General features: G+C 41.4%; 1 protein-coding gene across 11 annotated transcripts; it reads right to left on the bottom strand.

Annotated features, from left to right (window-relative positions):
- Window positions 1–4,373: 4,373 nt before the first annotated feature.
- Window positions 4,374–25,277, bottom strand: ZNF346 (zinc finger protein 346). Of its 11 annotated transcripts, XR_014522282.1 has the most exons (9): window positions 25,126–25,277; window positions 19,719–19,822; window positions 19,529–19,624; window positions 18,762–18,948; window positions 17,902–18,138; window positions 14,404–14,489; window positions 8,704–8,797; window positions 7,895–7,937; window positions 7,227–7,322 (listed from the first exon to the last, which is right to left on the bottom strand). XR_014522282.1 is itself a non-coding variant. In XM_083488510.1 (8 exons), the coding sequence occupies exons 1-8, from the start codon at window positions 25,184–25,186 to the stop codon at window positions 7,248–7,250; spliced, it is 897 nt and encodes a 298-aa protein (XP_083344636.1). In that variant the 5' UTR covers window positions 25,187–25,277; the 3' UTR covers window positions 4,374–7,247. The 11 variants fall into 11 exon arrangements, 8 of the variants coding, with proteins under 8 accessions (XP_083344636.1, XP_083344639.1, XP_083344640.1 ...); XR_014522280.1 differs by lacking the exon at window positions 7,895–7,937 and having other exon boundaries at window positions 4,374–7,322; XR_014522281.1 differs by lacking the exon at window positions 7,895–7,937 and having other exon boundaries at window positions 4,374–7,322; window positions 18,804–18,948.
- Between the last annotated feature and the right edge of the window lie 23 nt (window positions 25,278–25,300).

Here is a 25,300-nt window from a genome sequence, read left to right as displayed (position 1 = left end):
AACTGCAGCAATGAAAAGCACAACTACGTTTTATGAATCATGGAGCTAGTCAGTGAGGAGAGTGCTCCATGCAACAAAGCCAAGGAAAACAGCCCACATCAGATTAGGAAGCTAGCACAGCAGCGAGTTTGTTTACTCCACAGAGGTACATTGAAATCAATGGTGCTCATTTTCAAGCATGTGTTGGATTGCAGTTTTAAAGCTGTGGGCGACTGAATGCTCCTTCATCACCCCCGTGTGGCCAGAGATGTTAAAAACCCAGAATTCTGCATTTATTCTTCTGTTCAGGCAGCCGGAAAGCAGTTTAACACACTGTATTCTGAACTCAAAACATGGTTTGGGACTAGTGCTTGCCAACAGATGAGGAGGTGGTAAGCCTATGAAGAGACTCATCGGCAAGAAATGGAACTGTTTTCAGATCACAAACATAGCCGTATGGCAGAATGTTCTCTCTCTATACACAGAAACATTCTTTTCTATATGTAGAGAAGTAGTCAATTATATAAGCCCCCCAGCTGCTGCATGAAGTGGAACAATGTAGACGGAGGCGTCCCACCTCATTTGCTTTTTGTGAGCAGGTCCTAGCTGGAAACTGTAGTTCTGTTTTCCAAGTTTGTAATAAGGCACAGAAGGACAGAGACACCAAAGGCATTCCCTGCCCCTTAAAACAGAGGAGGAAACTGGTGTTCATTCAGATTCCATCAGCTGAAGTGAGCATAGCCAACAGCCAGCAACATCTGGAAGACCCGATTCTCCCACCCCTGCTTTAGAAACACTGTAGTAGGTCAGATATTTCTCTCCTACCTCCCCTTTTCCCCATGTGGTTCTTCGTCTGATAAAATAGCTCTTATGTATCACCAAGCTGATGTTCTGATGTGTTTGTTGCTTGAAGCTTTGGAGGGCCTGAAATAAGCCAATTTCTGGTCTGCCTTATTCACCAGGGAGGCGCATGGAAACCCAGGCATGTCAAGGAAGCAACACTCAACTTTCAAGGGCTGAAAGATCACAGGAAATAACTTTCAAACTATATTCAGTAAGTGACCCTTACACAGAGCTTATTTCACATATTACACAACAGCAAGACTGTGTTTGCCACCGTATCTACATATTAGAGGGGGCCACAGCCAAACTGGGCTGCCACCAGTGCGTGTAGGATAAACACCTTGTGTTTGCTTTTAGGTGTAAGCTGCCCTCCCTTCATGTGCTCCTAAAAACTGTAACAGATGAACAGGAATGACTCCAGCTTTTTACCAGGCTCCAGCAATGGGGATTTTCCCTTGAGAAACCATGTTTGTCCAGTTGAATTTAGACTTTATACACACACCCCTCTGTCTCTCCAGGAGCTCTTTACAAGAAGCCCAAAGACAAGCTGCAAAATTTTTAAAAAGCCTGAGGACCTGTTCATAAGTATCTCATGACTCAGACCCTATTGCATGATCACTGAAAACACATTAGCTTTTCTTTTTTAATTTTGAATTTGCAAATGCCAAGGAAGACCACATTTTCCTAAGTTAACTCACACATTTTACGATCTAGGCCCTAGATTCTAGGCGTAGTCGCAGAAGAGGTGTGATTTGAACAGGACAAAATTGATTTTCACAAGTTTGGAAAGCAATGAAGTTCAACTTTGTTCAGCTAAATTAATAAAAATCTAGTGCTAGCAATAAGTATTCCAGATGTGTACAAGACTTGAATTCAGTGAGCAAGTCTGGTAAATTTAGTGTTTGACATAGGAAGGAACCAGTGTTCCAGTCTTAAGAGGACGTCAGGTAGGCAAACATTATTTCCTCCAGGGAAAGATGTCCAGGGCCTTTGCAATGAGGACCTCTTCCTCCACAGCAAAAGCTGTCACACTGAACTCCTAAGCACAAGGAATGTTGGATGAGAAAACATGGAGGCTCCCTACAAGGATGTAGGTACCATCCTGTTTGCACTCAGATGTACAGGAATAATTGTTATTCTATGCCTAACAACTGATGTCTGTTTATATGCAATAAAACCACAGTCAACTTGTTTTTTGAGGGGCATCCAGCTGTCTTTCCTCAAAGTATGCTTCCGCAGCAGGACCATCATATTTTCTCAGCACTCACAATTACAGAATTGTGTCGTTCTGAAAAGGTATTTTATCTACAAATCTTGCATCCATGTGAAAACTCTCTGGGAATGCCATGCTACAGCAGGTTCTACAACATGGATGAAATGCTTCTTCACAGTATACAAAGGGCCATGCTGTGCTTCAAAATCATCCTTACACTTCAGTAAGCTTCTGTCATTCCTGCTGTTTCTCAGACAGAAGGGCTGTGTCCTTGAAAGAGAATGATATGGCTACTCCACTCTGTGCAACAGCAGCCTTGAAGATAGGAGTATTCATAGCAGACTCACAGCAGTATTCATAGTAGACCCATTGACATCAATTGATGACTTACCAGTAGGTTCATTAATTTTAATGTGTCTACTCTGTGTATCACTTAGCCAAATACAACCAAATGTGTCTGTTCAAGCAGACAGTCAAGTTATGCTATGGACAGAAAGCTTCTTTTTTCCTTAAGAGCAACAGAAGCCAGGCAGACCATGGTTTTCAGCTTACAGGTGCACCGATAGAGACGGATGCAAAATCCTCCCTGATCGCCCCCTGCTCCGACTCTTTTCCCTGTAATCCATCTGGTCTAATTCCTGGGATGCACGTGATCTTTGCTTGTCAATTTCTCTCTAAATTGGGAAGTATTTATAGTTACTTGGGGAGATTCAGCAAAGATCCAAAGATTCCTTCTCCGAGATTAAATATGACACAGAGAGCCATGCATTAGCAAGGCTTTGTGCTGCCACCTGATGGTAAAGCTCCATTCATAATGAGGAAAACTTGCCCCAAGACATAATATATGCAGACACTTTCCTCTAATTTGCAGGCACATGAAATATTCAGGGATCTCAGAATATATATATTTCCACAGCAGTTTCAACGATGAGTGTCTATTGCAGGCAGAGGAAACACCACACTGAGGAACAGCTAGGTTCTTTGGTACAACGGAACAGCGAGTTTAGCAAGCAACAATATAACTGGGTCATCCAATCTAGTGCTTGCTTTTACCAAACTCTTAACCATTTCAGAACATATGCCTTTGCTGTAAAATATGGTGCTTCATACACACTTTGTTTTTTCTTCCTTCCCCCATTATCCTGAATCTTCACACTTCTATCATTGCAAGAGCATATATTATCTGATAGTTGTTTTTTTTGGGGGGGGGGGGAGTTTATTTTAAAAAAGGACAAATGATTAGGACAAGTGGTTCAATTATTTCTAAATCATATTAATAATAAAAACCAAAGAGGGAGAGAGGGAGCAAGCAAGTACGAGACTAACCTCAGGCCCCTACATTATTACAAAGTTCATTCACTTGTGTATCACTGGAAAAGTTAGGAAAGGCACAGCGAACCCTGCAGGAGTTTTACCTGCCATAAGACAAGCTTTTTCACATTTAAGGAACCATTCTGCTAATAATCATAAACTTCTTTGATTTGAATTTGACCACTTGTATCTTTGGTTCTTGTCGAAGAGATTCTTTGAGTCTCTATGCATCAAAATATGAATTTGCACTGTAGTAGCTAGTCTTCTGCTACAGAAGCAACCAAGAAGCAAGACAATGTTCAGGTAGCTCACTGAAGTTTCTTGAAAGCCAGAACTTTAGCAGTGTTTGTAGAGGACATTGTAGTATCCAGACAGATGAGACGTTTCTTGGCATCCTTCAAATATGCCACAAACATATCAACAGGCCTTGCACTGCCACTTCTATACTGTCAATAGTTAATATTGTCAGCAGTTCCGGTTCAGTTCAACTCTATTGCACCTCATCCCAAGCCCTCATAACAAAAACCCAATAGGTATCTACTGTTACTAGATCATGGTAACCTCTTTGCATATTGTGCTGAGAAGTGGATCTTCATGGGCTATAGCACACACTGCCATAGTTTCACTTCTATGCATGCTTTAAAGCAAGATTCAGCTCCAGTGGCTGTGGCTAAAAGTAGTCTCTCTTCCTTCTCCCTGTAATCCACAATGCTGCACCAAGCAAGCTGTTCAAGCACACACAGTGCAATTAACACACATCAAATTATGGTATTTATGCTAATTTCTCATTTTACATAATTTGTTTCAAGTGTAGAATTTGGGTTTTCCTGGAATCATGTTAAGGCCAGCCCTGTTTGTTGATACCCAGCTCCTAGGGTAAAAACTTGACACAAACAGAAACAGAACGTCTACTGTTAATATGAACAGAAAAACAAAACTTTAATCTCTAGAATAAGGCGGAGTGTACCTGGCTATTTTTATATATATATAAAAAAACCCAACCCAAATAACAGGCAAGAGACAAATGGAAATTCATGAATTTATCATGACGCTTCCATATCAGGCTGAGCCAGCATAGTCATCATGTTAATGATGTAACAGAGTACTTACTCAGCTTTGGACTTGCCAAAAATATCTGTTCTTAGCAACTGTAACAGAATGCAATATACAACAGAAATCAAATTATAAAGTTAGATCTTCATGGAGGCAATCATCTTGCTCAAATCTCTACTCTAGGCTGCGAAAGTTCATTGGGCAGGTCAAAGACTAAAATCCAAGTACAGCACAAGACACTGGAGAACGCCAAAACAGAAAAGTCAAATGCAGGAAAAATATGAAGTTTAAAATAAAGGGTTAGGCACACATAGCTACTGTTTAAGTCAGAAGATACATTATTTGTCCCATCAATTATTTACAGAAAAGCTGCATAGCATGTGCATGTATGCAGATAGAGCTTTTCACCACATGTTGTAAGAGCAGAGCCTTATGCACAAGGTTACTTCAATATCTCCCCCCTTAGTCATGGTGTTTGATTGAGGCTAAATAAAGAAATAAAGCAATTTTAGGGACTTACAGGACAAACACTGCTCAGTCTGTTGGAAATGGGAGATGTATATCCAGGACACCTAGCCTCATCACTCCACCCCAGTACATAGTGGCCATATATATATATATATATATATATATATATATATATATATAATCTATGCTTGTCCTGTGTTCTACATGTAGAGAATATCTCATACGCAAAAACCTGTCATTGGTGAAAGGAGAAAGATAAGCTTTTTATTGTAAGAAAGACTGCTTACTTGGAATGTGGTAATGAATCGTCACTGTAGGGAAGACAAGAGGGAATGCAAGAAGATGCACCGCTGGTGTGGTCTGATGTGAACCTTACCCTGACTAATAATACTGCTGGGAAAGCACAGGTGAAGACTCTCGTACAGACTGAGCACACAGACATATCCAAGAGGAGTTGCATGTTAAGTGTAAATACTGGTAGCAATATTCACTCATTTCTACCGGAGCAATACTGCAGATGGAGGCACAGAGGCTATTAGAAAAGAGAGAAAGAGTGTGTCTCCAGTCAATACCCTGCCCCACTCCTGTAGTCAGAATGGAAAAGGGAGCAAAATCACAATGAAAGCCATCAGATAAGGTAGAGGACAGGATAGTCCATCTCCCATACCTAGGTTCCAAAAATAACTGCCAGCCAGAAGATGAGGTCAGGAATGTAATGAAGAATGAGAGGCCCTATGAGACACAGAATTGAACCGTCTACATAGAATACTAGTTTGCTGCTAATTATGGGGACTCATGGGCTAAACAAACTTATAAGCAGGGACGACTCCAAAGCTGTAGTCAGTCAAGACTCAAGAGTACAAGGTGTCCAATTTTAATGAATGTCCATTTTGATCAATAACACTGAAGCAATTAGGTAGGAAGGGAGAAGCACTAAGGAAAAAAGAGCCACATTCTGTTTTCAACACGAGTAGAAAAGCAGTTTAACGATGGGCTAGGCAAGAGAGGAGTATCTCACGTCTCTTGCCTTTATGCTTATGTGAGTGGTTTTTTCTTACAAATAAGATTAGCATTTCAACTGATTGTTTTGGAAACAGGCCATCTGGCAGACTTGAAACAAACTCAGATGTTCGGAGACTTCAAGCTTACCATCTTATATCCATACAAGGGAAAAGGAAATGACCAAAACGCAAACTAATTTTACCTCTGTCCAAACAAAGCATAGTCAGTTTGCCTCAAGCAGCATTCCCAGCTGCTACCTATGTTGTTTTCCGAGTCTCAGGAAGCAATCGGAAAGAATGTCTTGTCTCTGAGAAATGGTTTCACATGGATGGAAACTAGTTCTTGGACTTGCAAAGTTCACAAGTGGAAGGCCCACAATGCTATGCAAAGCACTATTTTTCAGCTTAGAATTGCCTCAAAGTCAGACCATAGCTGCTTGTTCTTTCACCCTTGCTAAACCTTTGTACAAATTAATTAAAAAGCTTTAAGGTTCTGAAAAAGGACATTTTTTTCAAACCTTCCATCATACCAAAAAAACATTTCTGATGAACATTTAACACAACAGAAAGCTGTACATAGTGAGGCTCAAAAGCACAAGTTTCCACAAGTATGCCAGGAACCGAGGGAGAAGTGCAGTTTTCTGGAGGCACTCCTTCTGCTTGCTTTTCTGAAGCAGATTATGCATACTACTAACAGAAACAGCTTTTTATTAAACAGATTACCAGATGTTCCAGAACCAACATCTGCAGAACTACAAAAAGGATGCAAATGGCATATTGGTGACCTAAGAAACTCTGCACACAAACCCAGTTAATTCAGAAAGGGGCACGACAAACACAGCGATGCAACACCCCATTTCTAGGCAAGGAGGAGATCATCAGTCTGTCCATTATGCCCATTCCACATCTCACATTTAACAAGCACCCCATAATCAAGAATTATGAACTTTCTTCCAAAAGTTGCTCTTCTCTGGCTGGTAGTGGGTGTAGAACTCCCGTCTGCTTCTTCTGGGCAGAGGGAAAGGATGGGCTCGAGATAGAACACTGGTAGGTGCCAAGTCTTACTTGTGCCAGACACAACTCCTACTCCTTCCCACCTCACCCATCAGCCGTTACAGCAAGAGATTACACAATGAAAACTATTCTAAAGGTCTTTGCAAATGCCAACTAGTATATCTGTCCCTTCTAGATCCTTTAGCCAATAGTTAGTTCTGAATCAGCTAAACTTGTACACTGCAGGATAGGAGGGTTTCGTTCAGCCAGAGGAACAATAAAACCGTAGTGGGTTGAGAAGCGATGTTCACATTTGGGCCACCGGCAATCCAAAAAGAGTGCAGGAGCTTCCTCTCTAGAGGTCTTGGCTAAAATAGCTGTAGCCATCAGGGCCCGTTGTCTCCTCTCGTGTGTACAGCTGCTTCTGGTACCGTGCTGTAACAGGTATTCCTCCTGGTATACTGTGGATTGAGACAGAGATGGGACAGATTATTGAAACCGCTTCAAAAATTATCACTGCAAAGTGTACAGAAAATGAACATCTGCTTATTGTGGAATCTCAAGCTGGACCAATACTGTGCAAAATCCAGTTGTCTTGAAAAATCCCACTTCCATTCACCACAATAAAACACCCTGCAAGTGAGTGATGGGTGGGGAGAGCAATCCGATAAGATCCGCAGTTTTAGCATACAAAAATGGCCTCACCTGTAGATTTAACTTCATACCAACGGAAAAGAATTATAAATCTTCAGATGATTTCTGCTAAAAGTTAACAGGATTATATGCAACAAGGCAGTACTGTCCACTTTTGGCAGAATGTCTAACCTGCAGCACAGACAGAGCCACAGCCCTAAAACTTGTTTGCCATGTAAAATGCCATGCATTTGGCAAACAGAGTTTCCCCAGCAAGTTGAGTGCATCCACGTGCTTGCACAGACTTGGTAAGACCAATGCCACCACCAGGATATAGCATCACCCAAGTGCTTAACGTATGCCATACAGAAAAGGTAATAAGATTTCTTTGATGCCATACCCTGTGAGTCTTCATGTTTTGCGGCGATTCCATGGTGCTTTGACTGGTCCCATAAAAACAAAATTAATATAATAGAACAATCTGCAGATCTCTGTGTTAAAATGATATAATAGAAAATATTTTTCCTTGCCACCCCCATGGTCCGAAAGACAGGCAACACACCACATGACATGTTCTATGTAAAATATTTTGCTTTATGGAGTTCTCCAAGAAAACCTGTACTCATTTGACAGTGACATATACTGGGGTTTTTTTTTCAAAATTTCTCTACAAACTTTATCAAAATTAAAAATGCTTTGGTGAAATAAACAAAAAACAAAACAAAACCAAAAAAACAAAACAAAACCAGAACTTTGAGTAGTAGATGCTGGGTATGGTACCTAGGAACTTGATACTAATGACCAGAATAACAAGAGAAGTCAAGAGGGCTGTTGACCTGTACATGTCTGAAGCACATGTATGGAAAGGCTACTAGGACAAGACCCAAACCAAGTAAGAGGTTACAGTTGCCAAATTGGCTTCATTGATTTGGTTCTGACCAAGTAGAGGGGCTCCACACCAGACAGCATCATTTGGAAAATCTGCAATGTGTCATCTGACTCATAAACCTCTCTTTCCGCAAAATGCTTATTACCTTTGGTACATAAGTAGCAACATAGACCTTTTAAACATTAGAGCTGCCTGCAGATGAATCTTAATTTTTTTGGGTAAAAATCCAGACTATAAACCAGATGCGAGACAATGCTTCCTATTCAGTGGCAGATTATACAATGTAGCTACTACAGACAGAAGAATATTTAAACACTTACTGGTTCTTGTGTTTGAAGCCGCTGATGTGAGCTTGGTACTGCTCTATGGAGTTCAGTACTATGTTACAGCTTTCACATGGATATCCCTTCCCAGCTGAAAGACAGGGTTAAACAAGTGTGAGCACCAAATTCACTGAAGCAAACACCCCAATGTCAATTACCTATTATGAAGTGTTGTTCACAGTGACTAAGTCAAAGATGATGCTAGGAGTTCTAAGCCAGGGGAGAGGAACAGGATCCAGCCAAATAGCTGGATCGTGAGTTCCCCCATGTGTCACTTGACAGGTGGAAAGGGCCATCCTATGGCAGGTCATCATGACAGCAGGTGACAAAAATTCAAAGGAAAAATTTGAGGGACTCATGATTTTCCCCGCTAGCCTAGCTTTAACTCAAGCTGGGCTGCAAGGGAAGATTCCTGCCAAAGCAGAGTTTGCAGAGATAGGCTCCACTCAGGAGTTGAGTGGAATCAGCCACAGCATGGCTTGCATTGGGCACCAAATATAAAAGGTGTCAAATACAAGCCCTGCTTATCAACCAGGAGTGCACATCTGTACCTACCCCACAACCGATGCCGTATATGATGTCAAGTGTGGGGCAGGTGGGCTTGATTTGGGGGAACCTTGCTGGGCCTAATTAGGCCCGTATTAGGCTCATGGTTCCAGAGCTTCCCCACCACTGCTCTAAGCATTGCTATCCAGCTCCAAGCTGCCACTTTTAAGTTGCACGGTAAAATGATCTCTCAGCACACAGTGAGCTTAATCAACAAAGTTTCCAAGAACATTCCTCTGACTCAGGGTCAATTACAGAAGATGTGGGAGGATCCATGATTAGATCTCCAAATATATCTATTTTTGCTGACAACTACTGAAGGGAGTTTCAAAATCTGAGTAGAGTAATTCTCCCTCACACCATTTTTATTATCTAAATGTTTCTGCCCCAGCTGCTGTTTGCCCCACTGGGGAAAAATACACAGGTATCTTTCACCTTGCATGGTAAACAGCAGCTGCTGCTGCTGCAATACATGGGGGTGTGTTAGATAAAGAAAATGACATGGAAGGTATTAGGCCTAACCCCCTGCTTTCCTAGGGCCACTGCTCCAATTAAATTTAGGGGGGGCATTTAAAATAAAAATAACCCGAACAGGGTGCAGTGGGAGGGAAGGAGGGAGGGAGGGAGGGAGAGAGAGGAAGTTATTCCATTTGGCAAGCAATGCTTGCACTGACAAACGACCGGCACAGTGTGATGCTGAATTCCACTTCAAGTGTCTTGGGGCACCTTAAAGAATAGCAAATTTAATATGGCACAAGCACTCTAGTTCTCAAAAGCTTGTGTACTAATAAATGTTACCCTTTAAGGTGTCACAATACATTTTGTTGGTTTTGCTGCAACAGTTTCAAGTACGTGCCCTTCTAGAAAAAGTAAAAACAGAAATACAGGAAGATGTGATCACCGATCTCCTGTTCTTCACAGGACTCCCACTGCAATTTTATTTTCTATATTTGTCCCTTTTGCTCTGATGCTTAAATTGTTCCAGAAGAAAAGTAGAATATTTTAAAGCAAAGAAACAGAATGAGACACAATGTGTTTCATAATGCAGTAGTATTCCATTTTGTGATTCATCTGCTTCAGGTGATCTATAGTTACTGGGGCTGCAATCCTAAACCAATTTGCATGGGACTAAGTCCCAAAGAACACACTGACACCCAATTTTGAGTAGATATGCATAGGGTTGTACTGTTGAACCACCATTGTAAGTATGGTATATAATGTATTCAAGCTATGTTGGTGGATTTTCTTCAGTATAGTTCTCCAGTAAAGACACGTATGTCTGTTTTATCATCTAGGGGACTGGTATCAGTGAGAGGAGAATTTATGAGGCAAGGAATACACCAGTGTCTTCATGCTAATACTGCACAAGTATGGATGCCACATTGCAGGAAAGAATGAAGAATGGGTATATTATAATGACAACTGTGCACTATGGAGAATTCCAAGGCTCAAAACATCTGCTTAGATGAGAAAAATGGTGTTAAGACTACATTCCAGAACGGTTCCTAACTGTGAAACTGGACCAGCCACTTGTAGAATCAATTTGGTTGGAAATGCAGATTATAACCATCTGATGCCTCAGAATTCTCACTTGGGAAGCATATTAAAGTGTTCTTGCCTGTAACTACCATCTCCTTTGCTGTAACAGCCCCAACGTTCTCTCTCAATGGGCTTTAATTATAGGAAATGCAGTTATGTAAGTAACTTGAACACTGTTGGAATATCTGTTCCCCAATGGTTAGGAAAAGCAACTTTTTACACAGCAGTAGTAGGAAATTTTTGAGTTTGTCTAGGCAAGGGTGGCCAATGTGGTGTCCTCCAGATGGTTCTTGGACTACAGCTCTCCTCAACCCTACCCATTGACCATGCTGGCTGAGGATGGAAGGCATTCACTGGCAAAAGCCTAATCCCCTGCTGTAAACCCACCTCCATAGTACAAGTCTACCATGCTACCCTGTGTGGATATAGGAGCCAAAATGGGCATCCACATAAAAGGAGGTGCAGCACACACAGAGGCATAGGTGACAAGCGTATGATGTGGCTACTTAATGCTGTATGACTATGAAACAGTAGACATCAGTCTTAGGCATCCTTCCACTTCCCCCAACTTACCTTAGCTGGAAATAGTTTTAAAGCAATTTCTGTGAACAATTTTCTCAGTTCTAATTTGCAAGTGTTGACAGTTTGGGAGTTCCAGATCTTAATAAAACTAATATTTTTGGGGCGTCTAACTTAACTCCCACCTGTTCCCATTTCAATGAATCAAATAAATCCAAACCAAGAAAATGAATTTTCTGTCTTTTCACTCAAGGATCATGAGAAATGTAAAATAAAGTCAGCTTTATTCTAGTCAGCTAGAAGGAGAGTCAATTTATCATAAACACAACAACACTAAAGACTTAATCAAGGCCTATTTACTCAAACCTTGTAAACAGCCTGATGAAAACTCTTCTCAAAAGGATTGAACATACTATGGTGAATTCATGACACTGCTTCTGTACACTGGCTCACCAATCACACTGCTAAAGACTCAAGAGGAGCATTCTCAGCAAGGAGGAACAAAATACATTAAAGGTTTCAACAAAAAACAACACACATAAAACTTGAAATATCTCCCATCATTCAACGTTAGATGACCCTGGGAGAAAACGTGTTCCTATCCACTTTCTCTATACCATGCATAAATTATAAACCTCTGTTATGCTCATGGGTCTCACACCACCGTTTTTTTCCAAGCTAAGAAACCTCAAATGTGATCCTTCCTAATAGGGGATTTTCTCCTGCACAGCATCATTCAGGATGCCTCTTTCTGCACCTTTTCCAGATCTACAACATTTTCCCTGACGTGCAGTGACTACTACTGTACACAGTATTTCAAGTGTGATCACACCATAGACTTATATAAAGGCACTTGCATTTTTTACTTTTCAATTCCTTTCCTAATGATCCCCCATCACTGAATTATCCCCCCCCCCCCAAGCAGCCAAACATCAAGAACAAAGGATTCATTCTGTATGTACTGGAAGAGAAGGTGAACTATTAGCCTATGAAAATAAAATCTACTGATTTCTAAATGAACAAAAAACGGGCATGGGTACAACAATACTGTTGCGGAACTGTGAAACTTCACTGTCTTTCGATGGAGGAAGATTTGGGGTTTTAGTTGAATTTACTGAAAAGACACGCAATTCTTATTCCTGCTACGTTGTGCCACAGAAGTGAAGGTAATCAGATGATGATGATTGGTTTTATTTTGAAATGCCAAACCCCATTGAGGAGTTAGAAGTCAAAGTACTATGCCTTTCTACATACCTTAAATTAAAAACATTCACACTATTTGTCTGTGGTTACTGTACGGCGATTCTCATCAACAGCCTTCTAGGCCTCCTGAAAACCTACACAAATGGGTTGGGGGACACTCTGAATGCAGCGGGGGAAAGGGGTACTGCCTCTACCCACCCTTTCCTCCTCCAGCTCACCACACCACAGCCTACTGCATTCAGGAGTGCCTACAAACCACTGACAGTGGCTTTTCAGGGGGCTTAAAAGGCTGTCAGAGAGGGAAAGGGCAAGATGATTACCTTCCGACTACACCGTTCTGCTGCCATTTCCCTGTAACCAAGCAACTGATACCAAGGTCTGCTTCATTAACACTGAATAGTATTTTCACAGCCTTTATATACAGGATATCTGTTTGCAAGAGGACAGCAGATTTCCCACTTGCACAACAGGACTTCCTCTTTCTTTCTTCTTCCTGCATTCTCCCCCAAAACTGCTCCAAAGGGTTGGGGGACCCCTCCAGAGCAGCTCTGAATGGTGCATGGGGCTTCTGAGGAAGGAAATAAGGGGGAAGCCTGTTTGTATGATCTTGCATTGTAGCCATATTTGTATAACATATATAGTCATGTAGCCCAGCACTGGCTGGTTTGCTGGCTACAGCTCCTTTCAGACAGAGATGAGTTGGCTACTGTACTCCATGCTTCCTAAATTCAAGATGGGGTTATTGCAAAGCACTCTACATGGAGCTGCCCTTGAAGATGACTTGGAGACTTCAAGTGGGGGTGGCGGCCTGGGAGAGGACCTTCTCTGTGGTGGCCCATATGTTGTGGAGCTCCTGCCGCACAGAGGGTACCATCATTATACAGCTTTCAGCAAATGCTGAAGATACACCTCTTTACCCTGGCTTTTGAAAATTTAGATGTATATTTTTAGGACCCACGTTGTTTTAAACTCTTTTAAATATTGTGGTTAAATGTTGTAACCTGCACTGGGATGCTAGGGTGAGGGGTTGGTAATTAATATCATTCATATCCTCTGCTATTTTTTCTTCTTCAGTAAGGACGTTTTCTGTACTTTACCAATATTCTTTAAACTTGACACCAACTGTATACATCTAATACAGCCACATCATACAAATGTTTGTTTCTTCTTGAATTCAGCATTTTTTTTATTTGCATGTTTCACATTTCTGCCAAGCAAGAGGCCCCTACGTCAGCTAACAAGAGAAAATTGCAATGTAAGATATAATCACAAACAAGTTTCCCTAACATTATCAATAGTGCTAGCAGTAGTAAGAAGAACTACAGCCCAGAGCACTTTCCTCAAGGGACTTTTCCAGGGAAGATCAGTCTCGGGACCTTTGGAAGGGGAGGGCATACCATTTATGCCTCCTTGGAAAGGGGGTTCTAAGGAAGACGCTCCACTGAAAAAATCCCTGCCTATAGTAGCCACCCATCTGAAGGTGGAGGCATCTAGAACAGGACCTCTAATGAGCTCAGCTTGAGAAGTTTTGAGGTGGTCTTTAAGTTAGCTTGATCTAAGTCCTTTTAAAACCCTGAAGGTCAAAACCAGGACTCTTAATTCGGGTAGAATCCAGTGGATTTATTTATTTATCATTACTGTTCAACTCTTCTAGTGCTTCTGCTTGTTTCCAAACAAAGCAATTTTGAATTGGAGATCACATATCATTTGCTTTTTATAACATATTTATTTCTTTTCTCCACTGTCCCTAGGAATTCTCTTTTCTCTTTCACCACTTCTTCCATGCCCTATAACATTGCTGCTATTGTATTATCATTTTAGCTATTTGTTGAAAATAGTATAACCTGTATCAATGTTCTTGTATATCTATTTTCCCCCCTTGATTCTTACCAAGAGTATTTTTGTGCTCTCCTTCCATAGATAAGTTCCCTGGTCCTTGGTAAGATTTTGGTTCTGGGTTTCCCCCTGGGTTTGATCTATATTAAATAAAGGTTATTATTACTTTTCTATTTTTTAAAAAAATATTTAGATCTGCAACTTACCCTCTATGCATACATTGTTTGCATATTATTTGTTCTATATACTCTGCTGACCATGTTTCCCTCTCTCTCTTAAATATGCATTGCTTTATTTCCCCCCTTCTTCAGGATGTGTTTGAGGAGCTTGTTAGTTTGCCTGGATTTTGTAACAGGACATGGGGGATAGTCAACCCTATGTCTTCTTTTCCCTCCACAGTCCCCTGTACTCCCCAATCTCCTCCAGAGGGTCCCCCTCCCTCTGGAAGAGATTCCCAGGATGTGCAGCGGCTGGAGAGGTAGAAGAAGTCCCATTTGCACAATTGGAAATCTGTTCTGACGCAGCCGGATGTCACCCCCCCTTTTTTTTTTTGCTTTTCTTAACAATTATTTTTAAAAAACCACCCTCAAAAAGTATCTGAGGATATCAGATATCAGCACAAATGTAGAATTACCAAACCTCTCCACTGTTGCAATACCTCGATAAAGTTATATTATTATAAGTTGTATATTATATTTTAAGACAAAAGTTCTTATCTGAGAACACTGCCCCCAAATTACAGGCATTAAGGAGCTAAAGGGGGGCAGGACTGGTGTGGGGGGGGGATGTGATGAGCACAGTAAGATTGCCTTCCATGAACATGGTCTTAACAGTGAGTCCGTATGGTAGCCTGCATATGGAGAGACTATTTTAGTTCAGCCTTTTAGTTTTGACTCACATTAAATTTATATAATCTGCTTGTGTTCATTTGGATACCAAATTCTCCTTCTGCGTTTCAGTTCTCTCTCCCTGCTTCTACCCTTTGCTGAACTGCTCCTCTCTGCACCTGCTATCTGCCAGGCATGTGGAAAGCACATTGGCACATTAAATACCTTGCTCCTAATCATTATGTTCCTATTCAGTCCTACTCTGTGCAAAGTTGTGCATTCCAGTCTATTGTGTGGCATGGAACTTATTCACATCAAACTCTGTACAGAATCATACTACGCATTATTAAAGTTGAAAGGCAGAGGCTGTTTTTAATTGAGAATTACTTTTTACTTGGGAATTACTTTCCCAATTAAATGCACTTAAAAATAAATAAGGTTTCTGGCATATATATTCAGTATTCATCTTTAGGTTCTTATTCTGCAATCTTTAAGAGTGAACAATTTTTGTATATGTTCAAAACACACAGTTGAGAGCTCCACTTATTATGCCACTTTGTGTTAATGAACCTTAATACCATCACAATGTCTTTTTTTCAACAAAATGCATAGCTAAGTCACTACTTTGAAAGAAATTTCTTGGATGCTTTGCACTGCGTATCATTGCTTGATACAAGCTGTAATAAAGGTTCCATTTTCTAATCCAGAGAGATACTGCACAAACCTTAACAGGTTCTCATTGTTTTCTGCAGATGTATATTTTGAATATTCAACTTTTTTTTTCCAAATCAACCAACTGCGGCTTGACTTAAGTGATGTAATAAAACTTCAGCTACTTCAAATGGCTTTGAATTTGCCAATGCTTGCACTGTCAGACTAATTTGTAGATGGCTCAAGCTTTGGGGTTGGATAGCCCAGACTCATTTATTAAACCATATGTTTCCAAGATGTTACTTATTTAAATTCCATAGTCTTAACTACCTTGCTGAGGCAATTTTGAAAATACATTAATTCGCTCCCATAGGTCAGCTTCATTTGATGGTTGTCAAATCCACAATGTATGCAAACATTTGCCCTAATCAAAAAGGCACTTTGAAAGATATTGTTTCTTCAGCGGCCTTTTCCATATACCCTTTTATATTGCTTCCTTTTAAATGTTCATAGCTGCTGATCTACAGTACATAGAGATAGATCCAGGTTAACAGGTGGATTTTATATTCTCAGAAATGGGGACTCAGTCATCCTTCTAACTGCTGTAAATGCAACCTCAAACCTGCAAAGCATCTATCATACCTTCATTTACTAGCTCTTCCCACATTCCATCTTAATGCAGACTCCATACATGGAACCAAGACCAATTGTTTTCCCTCTCTCTCTACCACTTTAGGGCTAACCTCTTTGAGTGCCTCAGTGGTTAGCCCTAAAGTGATCAGACCTAAACTAGCATCTTGATAATCAAGCAAGGAGTTAAACCTGGCCTGCATCCAACATCTTATATCTTACATGCTGATGAGGTATTCAACACAGGTGACTATGTTGGAAATGGGTGTAATAACACTGTTTACTGCCATGGTTGATGTCTTCTATATTCTTTGTACTGAATACAATCATGCTGTGAACTACTATGTCACGTTGGGAGCTGGATTTTTATCCAAAGCCAAGGAGAATGTTCTATGCTGGATATGCAGTACTGTATGTCTTCACTATTTTGTTTGACCTATTGATTACAGTGTAACTATCACAGAGCCACAGTCTCTTTCTCCCACCTACCCCCCATGCTCATGTAATTCAGAAAGTTTCCTTTTCAAAGTGTTTAGATCAGGCATAGGCAAACTTGGCCCTCCAGATGTTTTGGGACTACAACTCCCATCATCCCTGACCACTGGTCCTGTTAGCAAAGGATGATGGGAGTTAATAGTCCCAAAACATCTGGAGGGCCGAGTTTGCCTATGCCTGGTGTAGATAGACTATTAAAAAAAGAGAGAGAGTGAGAGAGAGAGAGAGAGAGAGAGAGAGAGAAAATACACTGTCAATTCTCTGCTCTCCATTCAATCCAACACCTCCAACTACCTGGTAATTCTCAATATAACCTGGACAACTTCTCGTACTTTCTCAGAAGCCCTTATTTCCCCATTCACATGCTTTTTCAACTGGAACTGTCACCACCCACAGGCATAAACGGTTGCTTTTCTTTTCAACTTCTGCCCCCCGAAGTCGGTCTATTTCCAAGTCATCTTGCTTCTCCCTTTCCAACATTACAAAAATATGGGCCCTTCTCTTTGCCCCTTCAGCAAAACTCTTGCCCATAACTTGGTCATGCCTTGCTGTGACTCCTACATTCTTGTCTAGTCTTCCACTGTCTCACCTTCACTCACATTCATCCAGCACTCTGCATTTTCCTCTCACCCTTCCAAGTTTCAACCACCTCCCTCCTTTCAAGTACACATGTGTGGCTGGAGGTTCTTCTTCGTGTTCAGGATTTTGTGGGGAGCTGGGAGTCTTTCCCACCCCAAACCAAGATTTTCCCGACTACTTCTGCCTGTCCCCAACTGAAGGGATCAATTGAAGCCCATTCCCTCTACAACTGGTATACCTAATGTAGTGAATTATTTGAGAGCTTGCTTTCCATGCAGGGCATTCCCAACAGAAGGCGAGTTGTGGCTTTGCAAACCTTTACAACTCTTCACGCTCTTTATTCTGGAAAGTCTTGCTGTTAAAAACTCACCTGTTGAAGCTGCAGGTTCATCGGGGCTTCTCCCATAGTGTGCCATTAGCTTAAGTTTGGTCTCCTGCTTTTTGTGTTTCTTGCCCACGTAGTGTTGTTTTGCCATCAGGGGATTGTTGAATGTGGCATGACAGAGACTGCAGAATTTGTCTGGGTCAGAAGTGTTTTGGTTCTCTTCATTAGAGGGCACAGTAGTGGGAGGCGGGTTAGCTGGTTGTTTCTGAGCAGGTACAGCTCCTGTAAAATCACCCCCCCCCCAAAAAAAACATATGAAGAAAATCCAATCAGAAAAGTCTAAGGCACAATTTCATGTAACCAGAACAAACACAATAATCTCAATTGTGCCAAAACATCCCATTTAGAATAATTATTTTCACATAAGATTTGGATGAGCTTACTGTGGGCATATATATAAATATTAGCTACCAAAACAGTGATAATAATAATAATAATAATAATAATAATAATAATAATAATAATATCTTTATTGTCATTGCCCCCTTCGGAGACAACGAAATTACTTGACTGCTCCATAAAAACACTAATTAAACAATACAGTATAATACAGCAAGGGAGATTAGATGACTTTCAAAGTCCGGGCTTCCCATTCAGGGCCGAGATCGCTCTGGAGAACTACAGTGATCAAAGATAACAAAGAAAGATTTTGGTGTAAGGTTTTTTATGTCTATCTATCTCTGACCACCAGGGTCATCAAGAAAATTAATCACACCAGAATGCAAAATTTCAACTGGAAAACATGTTTTCTTGAACTCCCTCAGTGTCTGCCTCATTATCATATATGTGAAGCAGGGTTCACTCTTCTGTGTTTGTACAATAGATACCCAGGAGCCTATTCTGACCTGGACTTTTCAGCACAGCACCAGGAGACAATTCCTCTGTACCTTCTGCTTTAGGAGGTTGCTGCTTCAGCTTCAGATTCTTGGCATGGGTCTTGCCTAGGTAATGGGAGTTAGCCACAACAGGCGACGAAAAGGTCATATTACAGATGGGGCAGCATTTGTTCCTGTCTTCTTCACTGCTGCCCTCCTGTTTGTAAGAAGGAATGAAAAAAAAAATTACTGGGGCTGCAGAATGAAAGTTCATCAGCAAAGTGTTCCAAGTTCAGTAACTGGAATTTCTTTTGTTCAGATTCACCCTATCCTTTACGGAACACATTGAAAGAAGCTAGAAGACTATTAAAGCTATTCAAGACATGTTATGCAGCAAGATACAATTGCCATTCAGTTAGTAGTTTCTGTTACTACAAACAGAATTCTCAATAGTGTGCCAAGGCTGAATTCTACTTTTCAAATAAATTTAATATGAAAAGGGCTTATTATAAGTAGAGCATATAACCATTTTATTCCCAATGGTTTTTGAATGAGTTATCTCCTTGCACTCAGCTTCTTCATTTTTCAGTGTACAGGTACATACAATAAGGTGGGCAAAGTTTAAATGTGCATTTGCCCAAGCAGAATAATGCATAGATTGTTCTTGCAAACAGTGCCTGATCTTCAAAATCCTCACTGGTGCATTATTCCACAATCCAAGAAACGCTATTTGCCAAACTTTCTAGTGCATTAAATTATTTTAATTGTCCTTGGATTTCTGGCCTGACTGGCATTACCTGCTGTGTATCCAGCTTTATTTTCTTGCTTGAGCAGACCTCCTCTTCACCATGGATAGCCATGTATCGACGAACTTTGTTGGCATGTTTCTTACTCTGAAGGAAACAGTATAGAAGAGCAACATAACCATCTCAGGAATCCCACACACTCTGGGCAAATTTCAGTAACTGCCTGTAGATTTAAGCATACCTGATAATGAGCGAGCTTCTGTGACTCGGAGATGAGCACTGCACTACACACTTTACAATGGGCATCTGTGAAGATGTGGCTGTTCTCTTTGATCATACGATCCACTGCAAAAAGCAAGCACACCAATATTCAAAACAAAACCAAACCAGGAAACTTTGCCAAGGGCCCAGCTATCACCTCTTAGGGGTTTTGCCAGCATCACATAAATGTTCGCACCAACTTTGAACACTGGTTATATAAAGGTTTTGTGGCAGATAATGGCAATTCTAATTCCCCAATCGGGGAGACATAATTTAAAACATGTAAATACATTAAGGCAGGGTTTTTTTCTTATCCCACATTCAAAGAAGGGTGAAAATGCACATGAGGTGGGAATCATCTAGTAATAACACAGCAAAGAATGAGATGTCTACTGTTTCTTTGATATGCTGCATAGCATACTTTCCATCAGGGATGAAGTATAGGATTGAGCGATTTCCACACTGCTACATAAAGGACAGGCTAACAATGAGGAATCATGCAAAGGCAGAAGTAACTCTACTGTTAAGTGACATGCCAGGAGTCCGCTGCAGAATAAAACCATTTCCAACAACTGCAATTAATGATTTACCATGTAAATAATGTCGTTTAAGTCAGCACAGAACACTACACAGAAAGGCTCGATATTTCTTCCTACCATTGATCCATGCCCAATTTTAAGTACAATGCCAATGCTTTCATTAGTCTTCAGCTAAACAGTCAATTGGCTAATGGGTCTTTCAGTTAGAGACACACAGAATGTCTGGAATTGTTTTCCATTTCCAAAGTTGCAATGCTTAGTGCCTCAACAGTGTCAAGATGATAAGTATCACTTTGTGGTCAGCAGCTTGGTCAGTGTGGTGTGCATGTATGCAGGTCTCTTAGGCAATGATCTTACAAGCAAGAAGTTGCTATTTACACACTGAGTAAGACGCAGACTGGAAATATACAAAAGTGAGGGTAGAAAACCTTCACAGCTGTGATTGATTTGTAATTGTCTTCAAAACACATCCCTTACATTCACTTTACAAACTCCTCAAAATCATTATATTGACATGACAAAGTGCATTTCAAATACTGCCATTAGGCACGTCAGGGGAAGGAGATCTATTTTTGTTTTAATGACCCAGTACAGCTTAGTATCATCAGCAAACCTGGCCACCCCACTGCTCACTCTTAACTCTAGATTGTTTATTAACAAGTTAAAAAGCACAAGTCCCAATACTGAACCTTGTAGGACTCCAGTTTCTACATCTCTCCATTTGGAGAGCTGTCCATTTATTCCTACTCTTTGCTTCCTGCAACATAACCAATTCCTGATCCACTAGAGGAGCTATCCTCTTATTCCTTGACTTATGCAGGACTCTTTGATGGATTCGAAAATCCAAGTATACTATGTTAACTGGATCACCTCTATCCATATGCTTGCTGACACTCTCAAATAACTCTAATAGGTTTGTGAGACAGGCCTTGCCCTTGCAGAAGCCATGCTAGCTCTGCTTCAGTAAGGCTTGCTCTTCTATATGCTTGGTTATTTAAGCAAGTTTCCCCAGTACAGACATTAAGCTAACTGCTCTGTAATTTCCCAGATTCTCCCCTCACGGGTTCCTTTTTCAAAATTGTTGTTACATTGGCTACTTTCCAGTCCTTGGGTGGGAAGGACAAGCTGCATATTTTTGTTAGAAGATCAGCAACTTCACATATGAGTTCTTTGAGAACTCTCAGGTGGCTGCCATCTGGACCTGGCAATTTGTCAGTTCTTATTTTGTCTATTAGGCCTCTCATCACTACTATCTGCCTCATCTATACATCCCAGATAAAAACACTCAATCATATATCCTCAATGATTTCCAGCCCATTCTGCATAATCATAGAGGCTGCAGCAGAGGGAGAGAAGGGAAGAATAACTATTTTACCAACTCTGCTGAGAGATCAGCTCCTTTTGTGTCTTTTAGATTGTAACTCTGAAGGCAAATACTTTGTTTTAAAAAAATACTAATTTAGAAGTTACTTTGGGACTCTGTTTGGCTGAAGTATGTGGTGAAAATGCTTTAAATTACTAAAAAAGAAAAAAGAAAGGGAAAACTTGGTATCAAATACCGTATTTTTTGCACCATAGGGCGCACCTAGTTTTTAGACGGGGAAATCAATAAAAAAAACCTCCCCCCCCCGAGCCCCAAAGAGCAGCGTACAGGCTGCGCACAACCTCTCCCTGCCGGAGGGGTTGTGCGCGGCTATGGAACAAGCCAAGGCAGCGAGCGGGATGGATCCCTCTGGCTGCTTTGGCTTCCTCTTTAGCCCCGCGCAATCCCTCCCTGCCGGGAGAGGCTGCGCAGGGCTAAAGAAGCCATAGCCCCGTGCAGCCTCTCCATGCTGGAGGGGTTGCGTGCGGCTATGGCACAAGCCTGCATTCGCTCCATAGGACGCACACACATTTCCCCTCAATTTTTGGAGGGGAAAAACTGCGTCCAATGGAGCGAAAAATACGGTAGGCTATCCTTAGGAAGGTTAGTGACAGAAGACTTGTGGCACCTTTGCTGAATCCACAAGTGCATTTAATCTCATTATCATTATTTGCATAGCATATACAGAACTTGAGTAAGTTTATTCCACTACCACCCCATCTCACACAGAAGTATACAACTCTTACGTCTTGAGGAACCAAGTAAAAAAAAAATTACTACTAAATTAAGGTCATTTCGAAAATAACACTCAGTCTAAACTCACATATTTTATATAATCTAGGTTAATATCATTCCAACAAGCAGTTAGTGATGCTTTTATCTTGAATTTACGTTGTAAGAAATGCCTTACTTGCAGAGGCAGTCAAAAGTTAGAGTTGATTTAATAAAACAGACAACTTGTAATAGTTGACTTTCAGCACACTATCTAGCATTACTTAGATATCCAATATTACTCTCGAAATAAAAAAATAATAATTGTCCAGTAGCACCTTAGAGACCAGCTAAGTTTGTTCTGGGTACAGTGGTACCTCAGGTTAAGTACTTAATTCATTCCGGAGGTCCGTTCTTAACCTGAAAAACTGTTCTTAACCTGAAGCACCACTTTAGCTAATGGGGCCTCCCGCTGCTGCCAGAGCAAGATTTCTGTTCTCATCCTGAAGCAAAGTTCTTAACCTGAAGCACTATTTCTGGGTTAGCGGAGTATGTAACCTGAAGCGTATGTAACCTGAGGTACCACTGTATAAGCTTTCATGTGCATGCATACTTCTTCAGATACACTGAAACAGAAGTCACCAGACCCTTATATATAGTGGGAGGGTGGGGTGGGGTTTTTCTCAGAAGGGTTGCAGGAGATGGGTGATTGACTCAATGGGTATGGTAAACCTGTTGACATGCACACTTCTTCAGATACACTGAAACAGAAGTTGACAACTGTTAACGACTGCAATTAGTCCTACAGGAAAAAGCAAGGGATAGTATGCAGATGGCCAAAAATAGCTTTAGAATGTGTGATGAGACAAGAATTCAATATCTCTATTCAGACCAGGTCTCTCCATAGTTTTCAGTTTAGTAGTAAGTTGTAATTCAGTTTAGTAATGATTAAATATGACAATTGCTAACAGCAGCCTAACAGCAATTGCTCTGCAGCCTAGTGACATACAGTGGCTTAACAAGAAACATCAAACTTTAAACAGAACCATACTCACTACACATTTCTACCAAAAGGTTCACAACTGGACATGGTAACAACAGAACAAAGTTAAGGGGGGGGGGGAGAGCTTTGAGTACATTATAAACAGTAGTTTTCCTGTAACAGCTGGGCAGAGACTCCTGTTTCACCTTTTCTACAGTAAACAAAATGCTTCTAAAAATTGTAGCAATTGTGAATTGTGAGAGTAAGACTGCTGTCCTAAGACCACCATATTGCATTAAATATATATTTGTACAGCTATTTCGAAAGAAGCTGAATGGGGGCAGGGGGAATGCTCCAGTGAGACTTGCACTTAAGGAATTGGGTCTATAAAAATACAAATCAGCATCAAAAGCAGGGATAGGGAACCTGTGGCCTTCCTGATGTTGTTGGATTCCAGCTCCCATCATACCTGCACATTGGCCAAGTTGACTGGGGCTGATGGAAGTTGGAACATTTGGAAGGCCACATATTTTTGAGTCCTGTCCAAGGCAGTACAGTATAACATAACAGAATAAAGTTTGCAAGCTGAATATTTGCACTGTCCATAATCTGGCAAACCTACATGTCACTGAATGACAAAGATTCAGAAAGCACAGGGTTAGGATTTCAGTGATTAAGGGATGAGGAAACACACCCAACCCACATGTTTATCACCCCCATTCCATATCCTTCGCCCCCCCCATTCACCAACATTTTCAATTTCTTGCAAATTGTCTAACTTTACTGTGACCACAGGACACGTATTACACAGGTTGCAGACCAGTAGACAGTAATGCTGCAGTAAATCAAGAGTTCTCTGCAGTACTCTCGGTACTCACTCATCCTAGGTTCATCCACCCTCACCCACATCCCAACAAGAACATTTTGCTGCTGTTCAAAAATTTTATTGTTCTGAACGGGAACTGCATGCACATCAATAACTGAAATGTATGGCACAGAACTTGGACACTGTAAAGTTTGTTGTTTCTTTAAGACACCACTCTGGAAGTTTAAGGAAGAAAGGAGAATATGTATTTTCAACCCATTAGGAGGATAGAAATCTAATCCCGTTCAAAAAAAAACAAGCCAAGGGGATTTAGGAAATCACACAGCCACACATTCACAAACCATACATGGTAGGGGGAGAGCTGCATATGTACCATAATCTGTGAATGATACACTGTCCCATAAAGCAGACACGAAAGTTCACTTCCCTCATCACACAGAAGAGCAAGGAACAAATGGCATGTGAGGGGACAGAGAAGCCAGATCTAAAGCCACTCTAACGAGGATTTCACTAGCAGGGGGAGGACGACACATTCTTCTACGCCCGCTCAATAAGCACTGAAGCCTTGAGGCAGCTGAAGTGATGGCTAGACCTGAATGTGTAAGATGCAAGCTTCTGTGGGACCTAGCCTACAAAATCTTACATTTTGTGAGTGTGTGTATATTAAGAACCAGGATCGATGGGAATTGGAAGCTTCAGGCTACGAAACAAGCAGCGGAGGACTTCTTGGAGGTGGCGGAAAGAACGCAGCGTTAAAGGGACGCTCGCTCCGCCTCCGTGGGTCAAAAGAATCGGTAGCCACTGGCAGCCACACGCGGGTCGAAGTGGGGAGAAGAGAGGCCAACAGGCCCCACCCACCACGCTCCTGATGCAGCGCAGTAAAGCAGAGCCGGGCGGGGCAGAGTAAGGAGGAGGCAAACCCCCGCCTCCCTCAGAAGGAAGATGACAGAAGCGCCCCCGCCTCACCTGCCTCCTTCCCCACCGGTAAGGCTGAAGCGTCCCCGTTGCTATCCGCTTCGTCCGCCATCTTATCCTCGCGTCGCCGCCCCCGAGGTACCCGCCTTCCCCCGGACCTCTCGTGGATCCCGCGAGATGCGCCTCTCTCCAAGACACGTATCGCGAGACCTCTCCCCCTCTCCCA

This window comes from Podarcis liolepis (genome assembly GCF_965112155.1).
Source record: "Podarcis liolepis genome assembly, chromosome: 2".
NCBI classification, from domain to species: domain Eukaryota; kingdom Metazoa; phylum Chordata; class Lepidosauria; order Squamata; family Lacertidae; genus Podarcis; species Podarcis liolepis.
This window is presented reverse-complemented; position numbering and strand designations above follow the sequence as displayed.

Coding starts and splice junctions, on each gene's coding strand:
- ZNF346 (XM_083488510.1), bottom strand. CDS start 25,186: ATGGCGGACGAAGCGGATAGCAACGGGGACGCTTCAGCCTTACCGGTG. Junction 18,949..19,528: donor TAAAGCTGGATACACAGCAG/GTAATGCCAGTC, acceptor TCTTACAAACAG/GAGGGCAGCAGTGAAGAAGA. Junction 18,139..18,761: donor TGCTGTGCTGAAAAGTCCAG/GTCAGAATAGGC, acceptor GTGATTTTACAG/GAGCTGTACCTGCTCAGAAA.